The sequence below is a fragment of the Trichoderma aggressivum genome, assembly GCF_033847375.1.
Source record: "Trichoderma aggressivum f. europaeum strain CBS 100526 chromosome Unknown scaffold_032, whole genome shotgun sequence".
Lineage (NCBI taxonomy): Eukaryota > Fungi > Ascomycota > Sordariomycetes > Hypocreales > Hypocreaceae > Trichoderma > Trichoderma aggressivum.
The window spans coordinates 1-16111 of NW_026946398.1; the positions used below are offsets into that span (position 1 = coordinate 1).

At 53.0% G+C, this 16111-nt stretch overlaps 4 protein-coding genes across 4 annotated transcripts; 1 reads left to right on the top strand and 3 right to left on the bottom strand.

The window, feature by feature from the left end:
• Positions 1-1361: 1361 nt before the first annotated feature.
• Triagg1_7293 (uncharacterized protein) lies at positions 1362-2756 on the bottom strand (the record flags this gene model as incomplete). Its single annotated transcript, XM_062902012.1, has 1 exon — positions 1362-2756. The coding sequence occupies one exon, from the start codon at positions 2754-2756 to the stop codon at positions 1362-1364; it is 1395 nt and encodes a 464-aa protein (XP_062753611.1).
• Positions 2757-4127: 1371 nt separating this feature from the next.
• Triagg1_7294 (CAZyme family GH1) lies at positions 4128-5836 on the top strand (the record flags this gene model as incomplete). The annotated part of the gene is made up of 4 exons (XM_062902013.1): positions 4128-4661; positions 4746-5032; positions 5104-5600; positions 5700-5836. 4 exons carry the CDS (start codon positions 4128-4130, stop codon positions 5834-5836), a joined length of 1455 nt encoding a protein of 484 aa, XP_062753612.1.
• An 826-nt stretch (positions 5837-6662) lies between these two features.
• On the bottom strand, positions 6663-8679 carry Triagg1_7295 (transcriptional regulator family: Fungal Specific TF; the record flags this gene model as incomplete). The annotated part of the gene is made up of 2 exons (XM_062902014.1): positions 6663-6839; positions 6961-8679. 2 exons carry the CDS (start codon positions 8677-8679, stop codon positions 6663-6665), a joined length of 1896 nt encoding a protein of 631 aa, XP_062753613.1.
• A 4991-nt stretch (positions 8680-13670) lies between these two features.
• On the bottom strand, positions 13671-14450 carry Triagg1_7296 (uncharacterized protein; the record flags this gene model as incomplete). Its single annotated transcript, XM_062902015.1, has 3 exons — positions 13671-13895; positions 13959-14087; positions 14142-14450. The coding sequence occupies 3 exons, from the start codon at positions 14448-14450 to the stop codon at positions 13671-13673; spliced, it is 663 nt and encodes a 220-aa protein (XP_062753614.1).
• Between the last annotated feature and the right edge of the window lie 1661 nt (positions 14451-16111).

Below are 16111 nucleotides of genomic sequence, written 5' to 3' on the forward strand. Positions count from 1 at the left end.
GGGGGGGTGGGAGAGAGATAAGAAACAGATGCAATTCCGGCAACGTCTGTTACGGCATTTGGTTGCGTTGCATATTCTTTCGCTGCCGATATCTCCGCTGGTGATGGCATGGCTCTCGTCGTGAATAGATAGGATTGACACTCTTGGTTCGGCGGAATAAAAGCCCAGCAAGAGCCGGACCGCGCCATCAAAGCAGGTTCCTGTATGCAATGCACCATCGCCAGGGTTCTAGCTGGGACGCCACCTTGTTCTAGAAAACAACAAAATCAACCGGCTAGGAGCAGATCTCGGTCCTGCTCAGTTAGTGCCCATCACATCAAACCACAAGCCGACCTCGCTCTCATTGTTTGACACGTCATTTCCCTTGCTTGGTTGGCACACACCCCGTCAGCCTCGTCAAGAAGTTGAGGCCGTACAAAGCTCCCGTCTCCCTCGCCTCCTCCCGCTGGCGCCAAGTTGCTTGAATCATGTCCTCGTCCTCTTGCAAGCTGGATATATCTTCATCCGGACACTTTGTTGCAAGCTAAATCCCCCACTGCACCACACCAGACAAGCTCTCGGGCTTTTTTTGGCCCCATTCTCTCACGCAAACGGTTCTGGTGCTTCCCATAGCTCAGTTAGTCGACGGCAATTGAACAAGCCATCGGCTATCGACGCTTCGTGTCCCGGCATTTGGCGCAAAGCTGATGCCGGCCCGTGTGCTTTGCGAAACACGAAACAGCGCAAGCAAAGTCTCTTCCAAGCTACAGTGTCTGCAGACTGCCGCTGGTGGCCCGTTTCTGCGCCACCTGAATAGAGTCACATTCGGGATTCCGTTGCAACACCTCGCCTTTCTTGGTATACTCAACCAGCCAACCACTTTCAAGCGGAGCCGTCCGTCTTGGGAGACTCACATCTCGTGTCACGCAGCAAATGGACCGACTTGGGGGGCATTTTTGAGCCATTTTCGAGAGACTGGCCAGATGCCTCCGAGTCGCTAGTCACTTGATTCGCTCACGTCCAGAGGCTCGACTCAAGACCTCGCTGTTGTGGAGATTGAAGAAGAAGGATCGGCTGTTGCCTGCTTGACCCCTGTTAGCAAGAAAACAGCTGCAGCGGCTTTACCTAATGAGTTCATGCGAGTGATGCTTCATGTTGCGTCAACAAAGTGGTGTTTCAATAAGCGGTGCTCCCACGTGGTAGAGTAATGTCAATTTCAAGCTCAACGACCAAGGTATCTATCGCAAAAATGCATTCCCCATGCCGCCCAATTCCCAACGCCAATACCCATTCTATCATGCTCTTTTTTTTACATTGTTCCGGCGTCCAGTTTCGCCGACATGTCGTGATATACCCAATGCAATTCAGTTTTCGACTTGTTTTTATACAGACGCACCGGAAACCGATTCCGTTTGCGTGCGAATCTCCACGTCTTTCTGCCGTCGTGTTTCGACTGATAGTCGCTTCTTCTTCTCGTCTCCGTCGAAAAGATATGCCAGCTCTTCCAATGTCGGTCCCGAGGTTTCGACGAAGAAGAAGTATACAATGATGAAGATAAACGCCACCCAGATGCAATAATAAATGTAAATCTTCCACCCAATGTTTTGCAACGCAATCGGATTCACGTAGTTCCCAAAGATGGTGGCCACCTGGATTGTAAGCAGGACAAAAGCCCACGTCTTGGCCCGCATTTGGTATGTAACTACCTCCAGGGGGTATGTTACCACCAGATTAGTCCAGGCCATAGTGTAGAACGCCTGGAAGATGAAGATGCATGCAAGGACCAGCCGGCCAGCAGCGAGAGAACCGTGCTCAAGATATTCCTCGGCCCCAATCGTCCAAGCAATAAAAGTGAGCGAGACACCCCCAGAGCCGATTAGAAAGAAAGTGCGTCGTTTAAACTTGTTGATACAGACTGTAACGGCGAGCGCCACGATGTACTGCCAGAGTGTCACCATGCCGTTGACAAGAGTGATATCCTTTTCAGACGTGACTCCAGTGTCTTTTAGGATTTGTGTCAGATAGTTTGATACGAGCAGATTTCCCGAGCTCTGGCTGAAGACGGCGGTTGCGAAGCATAGTGATAGCCTTTTCAAATTGGGTATTGATGAGAAAAAGGCCACCCATGTCATGTTCTGTTGTGCTTCCTTGGCAAGGACCCGTTCAATCTCTGCGCATTCAACACTGACGACCTCGGCGGTTGGGTCGCATTCGCCATGGTATTTGACCAGAATCTCGCGCGCCTCCCTCATCCGACCCTTGGCAATCAGCCATCGAGGCGATTCCGGACAAAAGAAGATGAGACTGAGCTGGTAGGTCGAGGGGATAATTTGGATCAGCGTCGGTAGTCTCCATGACCATGGTCCTGGGATACGGAAGCAGCCATAAGTCGCCCATGCGCCAATGACGTATCCCAGCACGATTGACGTATTGTAAAAAGTGGTGATTTGAACTCGTTCCTTCGGATGGCTCAATTCCGTCACCAGCACTGGGGCGCCCATCTGGATCAGCGAAGAGCCAAAACCTAGCACAATCTTGCCTCCGATATACATGTCAAGCGACGTAGCGAAGAATTCTACCAGGACACCTGCGATGATGACAATTGAGCCGAGTGCAGTCGGAACCCGGCGTCCGCATCTATCGCTGATCCAGCCAAGGCATATGAATGGAATAACGCCGCCAATGGCGCTCGATGCACCGAACAAGCCCAGGGTTGAGCCTCGGGGATGTCCAAATCGATCCTGCCATGTCGGGAGAACTTGCATTCCGTTGGTCATTGACTGCGACGATTTCCTATAATTAGTCCTGGTTGATTGGGAGAAGCTCAAACAATAAAGCAGAGGAGACAAAACTCACCCCGTCAATGCCGAGCGCGGCGCTGGCGAGCAGCGATGACGTGAGTAGGAAATACAGCAGGATGCCATTCTTGCGCCGCCAAAACGGGGGATATGATGCCAAGTCAATTGGCGATGAAATACCGTCAGCCGTGCGTGCCGCAGCAGGAGCCATAATCCAGCCTCTTATCCCTCGACGACGATGTGTAGAGGCAGAGGCAGAGGCAGAGGCAGAGGCCAAAAGTTGCGGCAGACAGCGCCCGGATCTGGCTCATCTGTTCAGCTCTTCAGCTGCTGTTTTGTCACGCCACGCCATTGCGCAAAAGAAGGTTCACCGAGCGCAAAAAAAATGCGCCGGTGGCCTTGCTTAGTCAACAGGTCAGCCATTCTCGGTCAAGGCGAGCAGCCACGAGCGAGTGCCAGCTGTAGATGCAACCCAGAAGCGTTCCATTCTCTCTCCATCTCGAAGCATCTCGTGAGATGACGGATGAAGATGGTCGAAATGGGTAACACGAGATGATAAAGGCTAGCAATGCAGGGCAATTAAGTAAGCGCGCGTCCAGGGCCAAAGTCGCTTCCCCACGGGGGGGACAGATCGAATCTAAATCGGCGATTCGGAGAAATCAGGATCCGCGGAGCGACCAAACGGCTAGCTGGAGAGGCTTTCCAAGAGGCGGATAATTCGACAAAGGCCGGCCAAACCCGCACAGCCAATCAAGGCGGCGAGCCGTGAGTAAGATGCTCATCCTTATTTCCCCATTGGGGCAGCTCCGTTTCAATGGCACGGGGTATCGGGCAGCTCTGGGGGCAAAATTGCAAACTGCACACTGCTGATTGCCTCGTGGGCTTCCCCCAGCTGTTGCTCCCACACGTGTCCGGTCCGGGGAAGCGGCGCGAGCCTCGAGACGAGACGGGCGTCACAACGGACGACTAACTGGAACCGTTCTCGACGGAGCAATCGAAGCGGACAATGGCAATGTGAATGGTCCCGTCTCCACACGGCCAAGAGAAGGGAGGATCAGGAAGAAGCAGAGCAAACCGCTCATGTGTGGGTATAAAGCTGTCCCCCCTGAACCTGACGCGAACCACGAAGCCTCATCGGGTCGGTCCGTTTCAATAACGGGCTTTCTCAATCTACCTACTTGTTCTCGTACTCGTACATGTACATGATTAGCCTGAGTTGAGCTACCTATTATTCCTACCGTCCTTTGACGAGCAGACGCAGACGCACCTCGCAACAAACACAAGCAACAAAGGATCAGCCCAAGGACACACGAGCAGCAGAAAATAAAAAAATAAAAAAGATAAGCCAAAATGTCCGAGTCGCTATCTCTGCCCAACGATTTCGAATGGGGCTTCGCTACGGCCGCCTACCAGATCGAAGGGGCTGTAAAGGAAGGGGGCCGTGGGCCGTCCATCTGGGACACCTACTGTCACTTGGAGCCCTCTCGCACCAACGGCGCCAACGGCGATGTTGCCTGCGATCACTATCACCGCTACGATGAAGACTTTGATCTCTTGACCAAGTACGGCGCCAAGGCCTACCGCTTCTCGCTGTCGTGGTCGCGCATCATTCCTCTTGGTGGCAGGCTTGATCCCGTCAACGAGGAGGGCATCCAGTTCTACAGCGATCTGATCGATGCCTTGTTGAAGCGGGGAGTTACCCCTTGGGTGACTCTATATCACTGGGATCTTCCCCAGGCGCTTCACGACAGGTATGGAGGCTGGTTGAACGTGGAAGAGGTCCAGCTGGACTTTGAGAGATATGCGAGGTTGTGCTTTGAGCGCTTTGGAGACCGGGTCAAGAACTGGATCACCATCAACGAGCCGTGGATCCAGTCCATCTATGTGAGTCTTGACTGGGGGTTCAGACCCCATCTCTCTTTTCTCGTGTATCAAAATACAACCATCAAATACTAATCAACGGCGCAGGGCTATGCCACCGGCAGCAACGCTCCCGGCAGGAGCAGCATAAACAAGCACTCCACCGAGGGCGACACAACCACTGAGCCATGGCTGGCTGGAAAAGCCCAGATCATGAGCCACGCTCGCGCCGTGGCCGTCTACAGCAAAGACTTTCGCGCTTCTCAAAAGGGGCAGATCGGCATCTCGCTCAACGGCGACTACTATGAGCCCTGGGACAGCAGCGATCCCAGAGACAAGGAGGCTGCGGAGCGACGCATGGAATTCCACATCGGGTGGTATGCGAATCCAATCTTGTAAGTTCCTACCTACTGGGACCTGTCTATCCGTTGGAGACACTCAACATACTAATCATCGTGCACAACAGCTTGAAAAGGGACTACCCTGCTTCCATGAGAAAGCAGCTGGGCGACAGGCTCCCCGCTCTCACTCCCGCCGATTTTGCCATTCTCAACGCCGGAGAGACTGACTTCTACGGCATGAACTACTACACCTCTCAGTTCGCCCGCCACCGCGAAGGCCCCGTCCCCAAGACGGACTTCCTCGGCGCCATCCACGAGCACCAGGAGAACAAGGACGGCAGCCCCGTCGGCGAAGAGAGCGGCATCTTCTGGCTGCGCTCCTGCCCGGACATGTTCCGAAAGCACCTCGCCAGAGTCCACGGCCTGTACGGCAAGCCCATCTACATCACCGAGAACGGCTGCCCGTGCCCCGGCGAGGACAAGATGACGTGCGAGGAGGCCATCAACGACCCCTTCCGCATCCAGTACTTTGACTCGCACCTGGATTCCATCTCAAAGGCCATCAGCCAAGACGGCGTCGTCGTCAAGGGCTACTTTGCCTGGGCTCTGCTCGATAACCTGGGTACGTAACACAACACAACACCCTCTTCACCCTTCCCCCTCTTCTCAGCTCCCCATCACATATTGATCCAAACTAACCGCTCATACCTTGACAAAACAGAATGGTCAGACGGCTACGGGCCCCGCTTCGGCGTCACCTACACAGACTACACCACCCTCAAGCGCACGCCCAAGAAGTCGGCCCTTGTGCTCAAGGACATGTTTGCAGACAGGCAGCGGGTTAAAGTCGCCGCTTGAAAGAATAGCCTTTATGCTTCTTTTTTCTTTTTTTACCCTCCCCCCTTGTTCACCCCCCCCCCTTTTTTTCTGAATTTTGCCTTTTTTCGTGCTTGCGTTTCACCCTTCTTTCCTTGAACAAGCAAGCAAAGCACGCAAGTATATAAGCGGTAGCCCCCAAGTTTAGCCATATATATCATCCAAAATGCAATGCTACTCAGCCATTTCAAAACAGAAAAAAGCAAAATGAGACATGGGGTCCGTAACTTTTTTTATGCCTTCAACTCTCTGTCCTCGATAAGAAGAACCGTTATATGCCTTGACTACGTGAATACCATGTGCAGGGAGCGGAGAAATCGTAAAGCCCAGGTTCAAACAACGTTGCGTCCATGTTTCTCCGAATGTCTCAGCATTTCCCCGATCACTCACATTCCTCTTTGTGCTCACCTCTCTTTTTTTTTTTATCCCAATCCTTCCCCCTTCGCTTATTTGTCTCACAAGGGAAGCTGCATGTAACCCAGTCACCCTGGACTCACCACGGAGTGAAAATCATCAGGGCTGAAATGAAATCGAAACGAAGACGGGAGATCTTGGTTAATCTCATTAATGCAAATGGAAAATAGTAGTAGTAGTAGTAGTAGTAGTAGTAGTACCTATACACAAAGATAAAATGGCTCCATACGTAAAATTACACCCATGCGAAAAAAACGCCTTTTGCCCCCCCTTGCAAAACACTGAACATACCCAACTCGCTGAACGGGGGGAGGGGGAGGAAGAATAGGGAATCCCTGCCATATTTACAAAGTTACAAATTTTCTTCTTCTTTGCTCTGTTCCATTCCGCACATTTAGCCAACAACGGTATTAGACGTGTTCCTAAGCTGATCCGAGGCCTTGGAGTCCAGCCGCGTGAGAATATCCAAGAGCACCGTAAAGTCGCTCCTAGCTCGCGTCGCCAGGGGTGAATCCTGGTTCCGATGGATAATGGCTAACAAACTAGCTCCGATAAGGCGAATCTTTTCCACCTGCGGTATCAAGATAGGAAGTGGTCAGCAAAAACAAGTGCCGAAGTGTAAAATATAAATATCCGCAGGGTGATAAGGGAAACGGTAGAAGGATTGAGAGAGGGGAAAAAAAAAGACTCACGTTTGGCTCGCCGTTGGCCTGGAGGCCCCAAAAGGGCGCTTCGTTCATCACTCTCAACATGTCTCGTACAATCTCCGACTTCCTCAAATCGGCCTGCTCAACGCCAGGAGCAAAATAAGAGAGATCTTCAAACTTCTGCGTAATCACCATGCGCAGACAGTGAAACGTCACCTGCAGGTTAATGCATTGGATCACGTACTGCTTGGACTCGGCCGACCCGTTGCCCTCGGCCATTGCTGCCATGGCCAGCGTGCATGACTGGAGGTACGGCGGGAGGTCGTCCAAGCAGGTGATGAATCTGACATAGAGGGAGTCGAGGTGCTGCCTGTCGGCAGATGGCAGAACGTGGTTGGGGGGCATGCTGCCCCTAAAATGCTGCATCATCTGGTCCTGAAGCACTCGGATTTCCAGCAGCAGATCGGCGGCCGACTGCCACAGCCGCACGTTTGCGTTGAACCCGGAAATAAAGCTTTTTCTGGGCGGCTCCGAGGCCGTGTTCAGAAACTCATCCTCGATGCCCGACGGGTAAAGGGTAGTGATGCCCGTGTCGAAACAGTACTTGTGGATGGTGATGGGACGGTTATTGAGTATGGCGGCCGACTTGTCGCCCAGATACAAGATCCAGAAGCAACGGCGCCGGAACTCTGCCTCGATGGGGACGAGCCCCTCGAGCGAAGCCTCCTCGTGGAGGTGCATGACCTGGGCCAGGCGGATGGCCTCGCCAAAGATGTGCCACGAATACTTCGGCTTCCCCGCGGCGTGGAGGCAGTTGGAGTGGAAGTAGCGGATGGCAATCGAGTTGGCCGTCGGATTCTCCAGGTCGGCCTCGAGATGCTGGTGAAGGCAGTCGCGAGAGGCCTCGAGAAAGATTTCCGAGACGGATTCTCCTTCGGGGAAAATGTCCTTGGGTAGCATGAATGCCGCCTCTGCGCAGACGGCCGTGACCAGGGTGAAGGTCGAGTCGACCCAAGGAGCCAGCCTGCTGCCAACGATCCTGGAGCCGCTGGGCTGGCCGAAGCCCGTCCACGACTCGGCAGAACTGATGGGGGTGGTGCCAGTGGTCGCGTCCGGCGTGAGCTGCGACAGCGGCGATGGTTGGTTCATGCCGGGCAAGGGCTGCGAGAAGATGTATGCAAGGACGTCCCGGAGGGCAGGCTCGTACACCAGGGGGGTGAGAGGATAGAGGTAGTCGAAGAAGAGGTCGATACATCGCTTCGAGACCCGTTCTAGCGTCGTGTTGCGCAACGTCATTGCGTGGGCGAGGTGTAGCCACCGCTGGCGAGTCGAGATGTTCTGAATTGTGGAGAGGCCGGGCAGGTCGCCCAGCGGCTGCCGTGGCAGGCCATTCTCGATGCTGAGAGGCTCGACGGGCTCCCACGCCGTCTCGGGCGACATCGAAGACGAGTTGAAGGGCTGCTGCAGTCCACCTGCTGCGGGGCCGGAGAAGCTCAACGGCGGCGGCATCTGGCCGGATCCACGAGCCCCGGTGGAGAGGGAGCTCGGGTCTGGAGGTGGCTGGCCGGGCTGATCGCTCTTCTTCCTGGCTTTGGGACCGCGTCGGGCCAGTGGCAGGTCGAAAGTGCACTGCACGTGGGCATCGCGGCAGTGCGTGCAGCTATCGACGGCGCTGAGGTATTCGCACTTGTGTGGTGTCAGTGGGGAGAAGGACGAGACGGGATCAAGGTGTAAGACGGAGTAGACGGAGGAGTAGCGCAGCATCAGAATCAGACAGAGCAGAGTCGAGAAGAGTTGTGAATGCGAATTTTACATATACACTCGTATGATGTATATGGTGCCAATGTATGCACAACCCAACATAACAGACGTATTGCGAGTGTCGCGGGAGGTATAACGAGAGAGGGAGAGGAGGGAGCAGGAAGAGAGCAAGCAGGGACCAGGGACCGAGCGAGACATGAAGAATGGAAGGGAAAGGAGAGGACGGGATGGGAAAGCGATGCAATGCAATGCAATAGGCTGGATGGGCTAGACTGACCTTGGCCTTGCGCCGACGGCATCGATCGCACGCTCTGCTCACCAGACGGCCTCGCGGATGGTGGTGGAACGAGGTTGCAGCCGCTCCAAGAGACTGCTGAGGCGGCGGTGTTGAGGCCGTTGGTGAGCCGGGCTGGGAGGTTGAGGCCGACTCGGGCGAGGTGGTGAGCGCGACCGCTGAGCCTGCTGAGCCTGTGCCTGTAGAGCCTGTGGCAGCGCGGGCCACCGCGGGCGTTAGTTATAGGGGTCACTACCGCTGCGCTGCGCTGGAACCGCGCTGGAGCTGCTGGAACTTTACTGACCTGGACCTGCTGCTGCTGCTGTCGCTGTCGCCACTGATGCTGCTCCCCCTAGCGGTGCGCTGGCCATGGCTCTGCCTGCCTGCCGATCGCTATCAGTTCCAGTCTCGACGGCTCTCCCTCAGCCTCCGCTTCCCACGCTGCGCTCACGGTTGGTCGGAGATCGGAGAAACGCAGGGCGCGCAGACAATGTCGCGTCTTCCGGTCGGAAACGCCTGGCTGGAGACTCGAGGCGAGACGGGGATTTATCAACGGTCAAATACAGGGAGGAAAAGTGGGCAGAGGCTTGGATTTTTCTCGTCTGTTTGGCCCCTCCACCTTTAAGCCATTTCTCCGCATGGGGTCGGCCGATTATCTAAGGCGAACAGCCAAGGACTAGCACGAAACAAGCCAGGTCCAACGCTCCAGAATCTCATCGTCCATTATCCGTCAGGGCCACCGCGAGTACGAGTAATCTCGACCAGAAATCGACCACAAGCTGCGAACCCCCTTCCGGGCGCCAGGCCGCTTCGGGCTCCCGTGCCAGCCGCTAGCCGCTGCGCAAAAGCCTGGGGAAGACATGGGGGGGTTGGTGAAGGATGCAAATGCAATGCAATGCGACGACAGATGCGGCGCCCGCTTGATCGCACAAACTCGACTCAGCGTTCAGGCCAGCCCGGTTCGCGATTCAACCGTCATCAGAAGGCGCCCCCTTTGCCCTTCCATCCGGCCATCCACCCCGTCCTGCTTCTCGGCCGGCCAGAATAGCTTCCTAATGGGCAAATCTGGTGTCGACGCAAATGCGGGGTTTGCATGGCAATGCATCGCAACCTTGTCCCCCCCGGCCTTGTACCCACCGGTAGTCGTGCAGCGCCGTTTGGGCGCGTGCGCTACCTGTCGGTACCTGCCGGCTATCAACTTCGGATGAACGCAGGCCACAATGCAACCCCGGGTGGGTTGGTCCCTACCGCGTTTAATATAAATTTTTTCAGGCGTCTACTACTTGAAAAGCTCTCGAGCCAGCTCTGGGTAATGATGAAAGCTGCATGTGTCGTGTCACATCGGCCCATAAGTCGCCTCCAACTGGGTTACTCAACGCGAGTCCAGCACGGAATATAGCCTGAGCATCGACGGGGAAGCCAATTGAGATTCGAGGTTAAACGACATCGTTGCCAGACCCCTTTCCCTTGTGACTGCAGCCGCCAGCTATCTACGGCTACGGCTGTCCCGGCCCCTCGCCATCATAATCAACAGCCGCGAATAAAACCAAGTCCTGGCACCTCCCTGCCGATTTGCCACTCAATCGTCGAGCAAGACGATGTCTTCAGCAGCCCAGGCCCCCAGGTGGTTTCCCAATGCACTCAATTGCATGCCTAGGCAACTGTTCCGTACCGTGGCGAATCCGCTTTGACGGCATTCATCGACCGCACGTGGAGAGCGTATTGGAAGCCAAGTAAGTAAGTTGCTTCCCGAATGCGCTTTGCCATTCAGTCCTTCGACCCCCCATCTCAGTCACATTCGGAGGCATACCAGTACATAGAGTACGTAGAAGAGCGTGTCAAGCTTCGTCTCGCGTGCATCGCCAATGGCTAGCTACTCACACGCAATTTCCGGCTCACCGCAGTCCTACGCCCCCCGCTCGAACCTGCCCCTATTATAGCGAGATCAAGACCGCGGAAGCAAGCCTTCCGCTTCAATCAAGCACAACCCGGCTCCGGAGCATTTGCCCGGGAGCAAAGGCAGCTAACCGCCCTTGGATTTATATCAATTGACTGCCATGATCCGAGAGTCGACGCGAAGCTCCCTGACGGCGCCCACATGTCTTGTTAAAACACAGTCTGTTCTGGAGCGAGCAGGCCGTGACGGCGTCGACCCGTCTTTTCCGCTTCCTCGGAAAAGCAAGGACTCATTATGATGAATAACGGCCGGCAATTAACAACCTGGAGAACCCTCGTCCTAGATGCGGAGAGCAAAGTGGGATCCGCGTCAACTGACTGGTTCAATGTCACCATATGATTAAGCTTATACCAATCCTAACGAGCGGAGGGGCCAGCATTGCGAAATCCCGAGGTTTGGAGCTTGGTATTCCTGGAACTTGCTCATCGGGTACGTGCAGGGTCTTATCCTCGTGTTGCGCAACTTACACGGCTTCCCGAATTGCTGTATCACAGCGTTGACTTAGGAAGCTTAGTTGGTTTTCTTTCTTCTGGCAAATTCCAGAGATGATTCCATGGATGCACAACATTTTTCTCGTCTAGTGACTGTATGTTAGTTGATTTAGGTCCCTGTGACGCGTTATTGACAGAGAACAGTACGCAGCCCGGTTACCGCTCGCTCCCCTGCTCGATTGCTCGACAGATACAGTACCGCGCATCCCTAGGATTTGCGAACCAGACAGTGAAGCATTTTGACTTTGCGTTAGGCTGGCTAGGTCTGGTATCGATGAGGGGCACTGGGTTTGCCTGGTGACACCATATACCTACGAGTATGCCACAGAACCGGAGCCGAGACGGTTCGCTTCACACACTCACATTCCCGCCGGAGTGTCGCAAGTCTCATCTTCGACCCGAGACACCCGTGCGAAACTGAAAGGTCACCACATTCTACAAGGTCGTGAGGGCGCGAATACTCACATTCTGGTTCGTTCTCTGTAAAAGAGGAGAACTCGCGAGCCAACAGGTGAAAACCGGCGCCATCTACAAGCAGATCATTGATGCGATCGAGGGGTCTCAAGCCCCCCAACGGGTGTAACGATTGTAATAGCTGTGGTAATTAGTAGTGCAGTGCTGCTGCTCCCTCCAGTAGAGCGATGTTGGTCACAGAACTGCGCGTGGTGTTTGACGTAGGTTTTTCCTATTCGTTTATTTCCTTTTGGACTTTTGGTCATTACAAGACGTGGTTTGGCCTGTTCTTGCTTGCCCATTCGCGCCCAGTAGAGTGGTTCTGGATGCATCATATTGAGCCTCTATCGCGAGAAGGAATTGCCTGCATCGGCAAATACGTCAGTCTGCCAATAGGTATCTATATAAAGAAACAATATGCAATGATGATGCAAATTTGCCATCCTATTGTTGCCACGCGAGCGAGTGAGCGTTAGACTGTTAAAGAAATTTGTCCTCTTTAGGGTAGCATCATTGGCCCCCCTTCCTTGATTGGATTTTAGTACTGGCAGTTAGAACAGAAAAGACCGTTCGATTATATGACTAAGGTAGACAAATTTATCGATCACACCCTGCATTGCTGGTGTCAATGAGCTTCCAAAGTGGCAGAATTGAATTCCCATTCCTATAACCAAAATTTCTTATCAACGTTTTCCAAAGACAATAGACACGATTGACTTAGACACTGGCTAAATTCTAGTATTTTACACACTACCTCCATGTAAATCAAGCCAGCATCATAGCATTTTGAAGCAAAGTACTTAGGTAGGGGCTACTCATTCACCGGCATTTTCACCAATTCACAGCATTTTTAACCCCCCTCAAGGCTTTGAGATGTGTCCATCCATGCATCTACCATGCAGCAATTAGTCTTCACTGCATTTCCTCTTTCGCCCAAAGCCTAGAGATGGAACATTCTCCATGTTTTGACCGACGGACTTCTTCACAGCATTTTTAACCCCCCCCAAGCCCTAGAGATGAAGCCGACATGTCTCCAATTTGTGTTGATAGGCCAATCATATGGACTTCTCTGTAACCACTTACTTTATTGATGTCTTTCACAGCACTTAGAAGAGAAAAATCGAGGCTACTTTCTCCCTCGGGCGAAATTAAAAATGCTGTGAAAGGAACCAAGTGGAGTAAAGGCAGCCGCATTATGGCTGAGGTGTGATGGTTCATGCAAGGAGTCTTCTCTAAAGACTCGAGGGAGGTTGAGAATGCTGTGAAGCGTTCATTCACTTGCCGAGAAAGAACAACGCGGCCACTGTGCTACTGTCGTATTTCTCATCTGCATTCCAACAACTATGACCATCGTTTGCTAACTCCGCCTTAAGCAATTGATACTACCTACTGTGCCGTCTACTGAGGCGATGTCCACATGTACACAAGACAACCAGCCCTGGTAGTATTTCTCGGGCGGGCCATCGTGAAAACCGAATAGTCTCATTTTAGCCGTCTTCGAATCATACAGCCCGCTTGGCTAAGCGGTATAGCGTGTCACTAGTAACTACTTGACATGACAAGGTGATCAGTTCGACTCTGATAGTGGGCACTGTATTTTTTTTTGAAGCTGCCATTGACTTTTTGCAGTACTTGTTCATTTATAAGTAACATGGCCCTATCTTGAAACAATGACAGAAAGAGACGTCCCAGTCATTCCCATCGTGATCCTCGTCCTCCCCAACGTTGGCCAAGGAGCATCCCCAACTCCTGACTGCCAGTGTACCCCCTCAAAGTCATTCAATGAAAAGATTTCTCTAGCTTTGGTAGAAGATGCAGCTTAGACGCTGATGGTCAGTGCCAGAGAGCCGTGGATCTGGCTCAGCAGGGTCTGGGCCTGGTTGGCGTAGGCGGGGATGCGGGCAATGATGGCGCCGGCCAGGTTGACAACGGTACGCTCAATCAAGTTGAGGACAACGCCGATGGGGCCACGGAGGAGAGAGTTGGAGACGAGACCGTTGGGGCCGACGAAGGCGTTGATGAGGTCCGTGTTGGCTTTCGTGAGCTGGTATGGTTGTTAGATTATACGACATCTTGCTATTTAGCAGGAGATAAGAGAGATACGTACAGTGGCGAAAGCGTTGTAGATGGACAGCTGGTCAGCCTGGCCAAAGGTGGAAGTCACCGGGGTGGTGATGATGCTGGCGACGTTGGTGACCAGGTTTCCAGCCAGAGCGCTGATACTGTTAATGATGTTCTGCCGTTCTTGTAAGTATACGCCACTTGTTCACTCCTTTACAATGGAGCTTACAGGGAGCTGCTGGGCAAGTGTAACAGCAGTGACGTTGCTGATGGCATTGCCGGTGGTGGCAAACACGTTGGCCACGCTGTTCAAGGTGGAAGTAATGCTAGAGGCGTTGAGTTGCGGGAGAGCGATGTCGAGCTGGTGAAGCTCGGCCAATTGCTTAACGTGGATCTCGTGAGCGAGCTGCTCGAGCTGGTGGACGTTTTTGCTCTGCTCGCTCTGCTCCATGGCCTGACCTTTCTGGGTGGCAGACATGGCGTAGGCAGACTGGACCGTCAGAGCGGTGGCGAGGATGGAGATGAGCTTGAACTGCATTTTGGCGGGTTGACGATGGGGGTTTGATGGGGTGGGATTTTTTTGTTGTGGGATGGATATGTAGAAAATGGAATTTGTGAGATGAAGCTGCTGGCGATAATGAATGGGACCAACTTGGATTGCATCTTATCTCGTCTTTTATATCTATCAAAATCATGTCGTCTAAGAGCCAAGGGATGCAAGACGTAGAGAGGCGTTGCCCAGTCATTGCCCCACGGATTCTGTGCTTGCCGAGACACTCGACATTCCATTCCATTCCTAGAACTCTTCTTTTTGAAGACACGCAAGGGAGATCTCCAAGAGAGCAACGGCAGCTTGTTTCAACGGTTGGTGGCGAATCAACAGCAAGTTAGGCCTGGGGAATGCGAGACTGATTCCAAGACCATTTCTCTCAAACTTGCGGCTGGGCCTCATGGATGACATCAATAATAGAAGGGTTTTGCTAATTTAGGGCCACAAAGGCGTCTTTTCTTTGAATCATAAATTCTCCGTATCCTGGAAAATTGTCCAATCGTATTTTGGAATCGTAGTCGTGCAGGTTACTTCCATTCCTCCGTGTCTTGGACTGACCGGAATGTTAACCAGGTCTCACCGCGGCCCGCTCATGGGACCAAACAGTTTCCTCTCGTTCTCCATAGTGAGGAAAACCAAGGAAATAGTAGTAGCACTGGCTCTAGAGCATGATATTCCGCCACTAGTGGGATGGTTGTTATGAGGTGGATGAATCCACCTGGCATTGATCTGGCAACCCTTATGGCGAATTCCAAGCTGTGGTATTCAGCGCAGTTTGGGAAGCGGCATATCCGACGCAATTGACCTTGGTATAATCCTTAATGTATTACCGTCAAAGATATCTTGTCCTTGAACCTATCAGTGGGCGGCTGCCAACCATGATGCAAGCCAATTAAGCATTGATCCGCACTACACTCAAGAACTGTTGCTACTGTCGAACGTGTGGTATTTGTAAAGGAGTAAGATGATCCTTATAGACCGACATCGTTGCCTACGGCATGTCTAAGATATCTATTTATATACCTTGGATATCGCCAACTTCATAAACAAGTACCACGATTATTACCTACTCACCAAGCCGTCCAAGAAAAGCGAGAGTGGTGACGCGGTCCATCCTCTTCCGTCGAACTCCTCTCCACAGGTGGTGAATGCATCTCCCGCCAATTCCTATTGAATTGCCACCCCCCTGCGTGCTGGTGAACGTGAGCCACGTGCTGGTGGTTCTGGCACGAGAAACTCGTCAAATGCAGCTGCCTCACCTGCGATCATCTCACCTTTCGCCAGCATTTCTCCCCGCCCAGCTTCACCAACCGACAACGCAACGGCTACCGCAAGTCAAAGACGCCAACTTGAAAGCCGCCTTTTCAATCAAATTCAAGAGGCGAAGACCAAGATTGAAGAATTGGACCTTGTCCTCGCGTCTGAGTTGGAAGATGTCAACTGCCGAATCACCCTCTGCTAGGTATATAGGATGCTTAGCCTTGATTCAAACGTCTTGTTTAGATTTCGTCATCAGCCAAGACACTGTATCAACTGAAAAGTCACGTCTACTTGGAGCAAGCTCTCCACCATCTTTACGATTCTGCGGCCTCTGGAGCTGTCGAGTTATCACTGGTGTTGGCTTTTCCCACTCGGCCAACGGACCTGAA